General features: G+C 59.1%; 1 protein-coding gene across 4 annotated transcripts in view; it reads left to right on the top strand.

The window, feature by feature from the left end:
- The window catches only part of BCAN (brevican), a 56,288-nt gene that overhangs the window by 45,719 nt on the left and 10,126 nt on the right, over positions 1-443 (top strand). For all 4 annotated transcript variants that reach the window (XM_019520479.1, XM_019520400.1, XM_019520637.1 and 1 more), the window contains one exon: positions 287-394. In XM_019520479.1, coding sequence (XP_019376024.1) covers positions 287-394 — 108 coding nt within the window. The remainder of the gene's footprint in view (positions 1-286; positions 395-443) is intronic.

Here is a 443-nt window from a genome sequence, read left to right on the forward strand (position 1 = left end):
CCCCACCCCGGCCCAGGCAGATGAAAGGAGAGGTAGCCACAGTGTGACAAGTCTGCAAGAAGCCCAGGTGCAAGGTAGTTTTGAGGGGGTCCTCAGTTTTGGGACAGTAGCACCATGAGCACATGCATAATCTGTGAGTGTGTGTGGGTGTGTAAGAGAACTTGAGCACCCCCCTGGTCTGCCTAGCACCTCCTCTGTGGACCCCTGGACTCGAGGCCCTGGTGGGATTTGAGGTGGGGGGGGATCCTGCCTAGCTGCTAGCTTCACTGCATGCCTGTTCTTCCAGAGGACTGCATCCCAAACCCCTGCCTGAATGGTGGGACCTGCAGTGAGGAGGAGGTGGGCATCAGTTGTGTCTGCCTGCCAGGCTATGGGGGACACACCTGTGAGACAGGTGAGTTGTTGCTGTGAAACAGGTGTGTCTGTGGGGGGGGGGGGGGGGG

Source organism: Gavialis gangeticus, unplaced genomic scaffold, assembly GCF_001723915.1.
Source record: "Gavialis gangeticus isolate Ggan-Ray unplaced genomic scaffold, GavGan_comp1, whole genome shotgun sequence".
NCBI classification, from domain to species: Eukaryota; Metazoa; Chordata; order Crocodylia; family Gavialidae; genus Gavialis; species Gavialis gangeticus.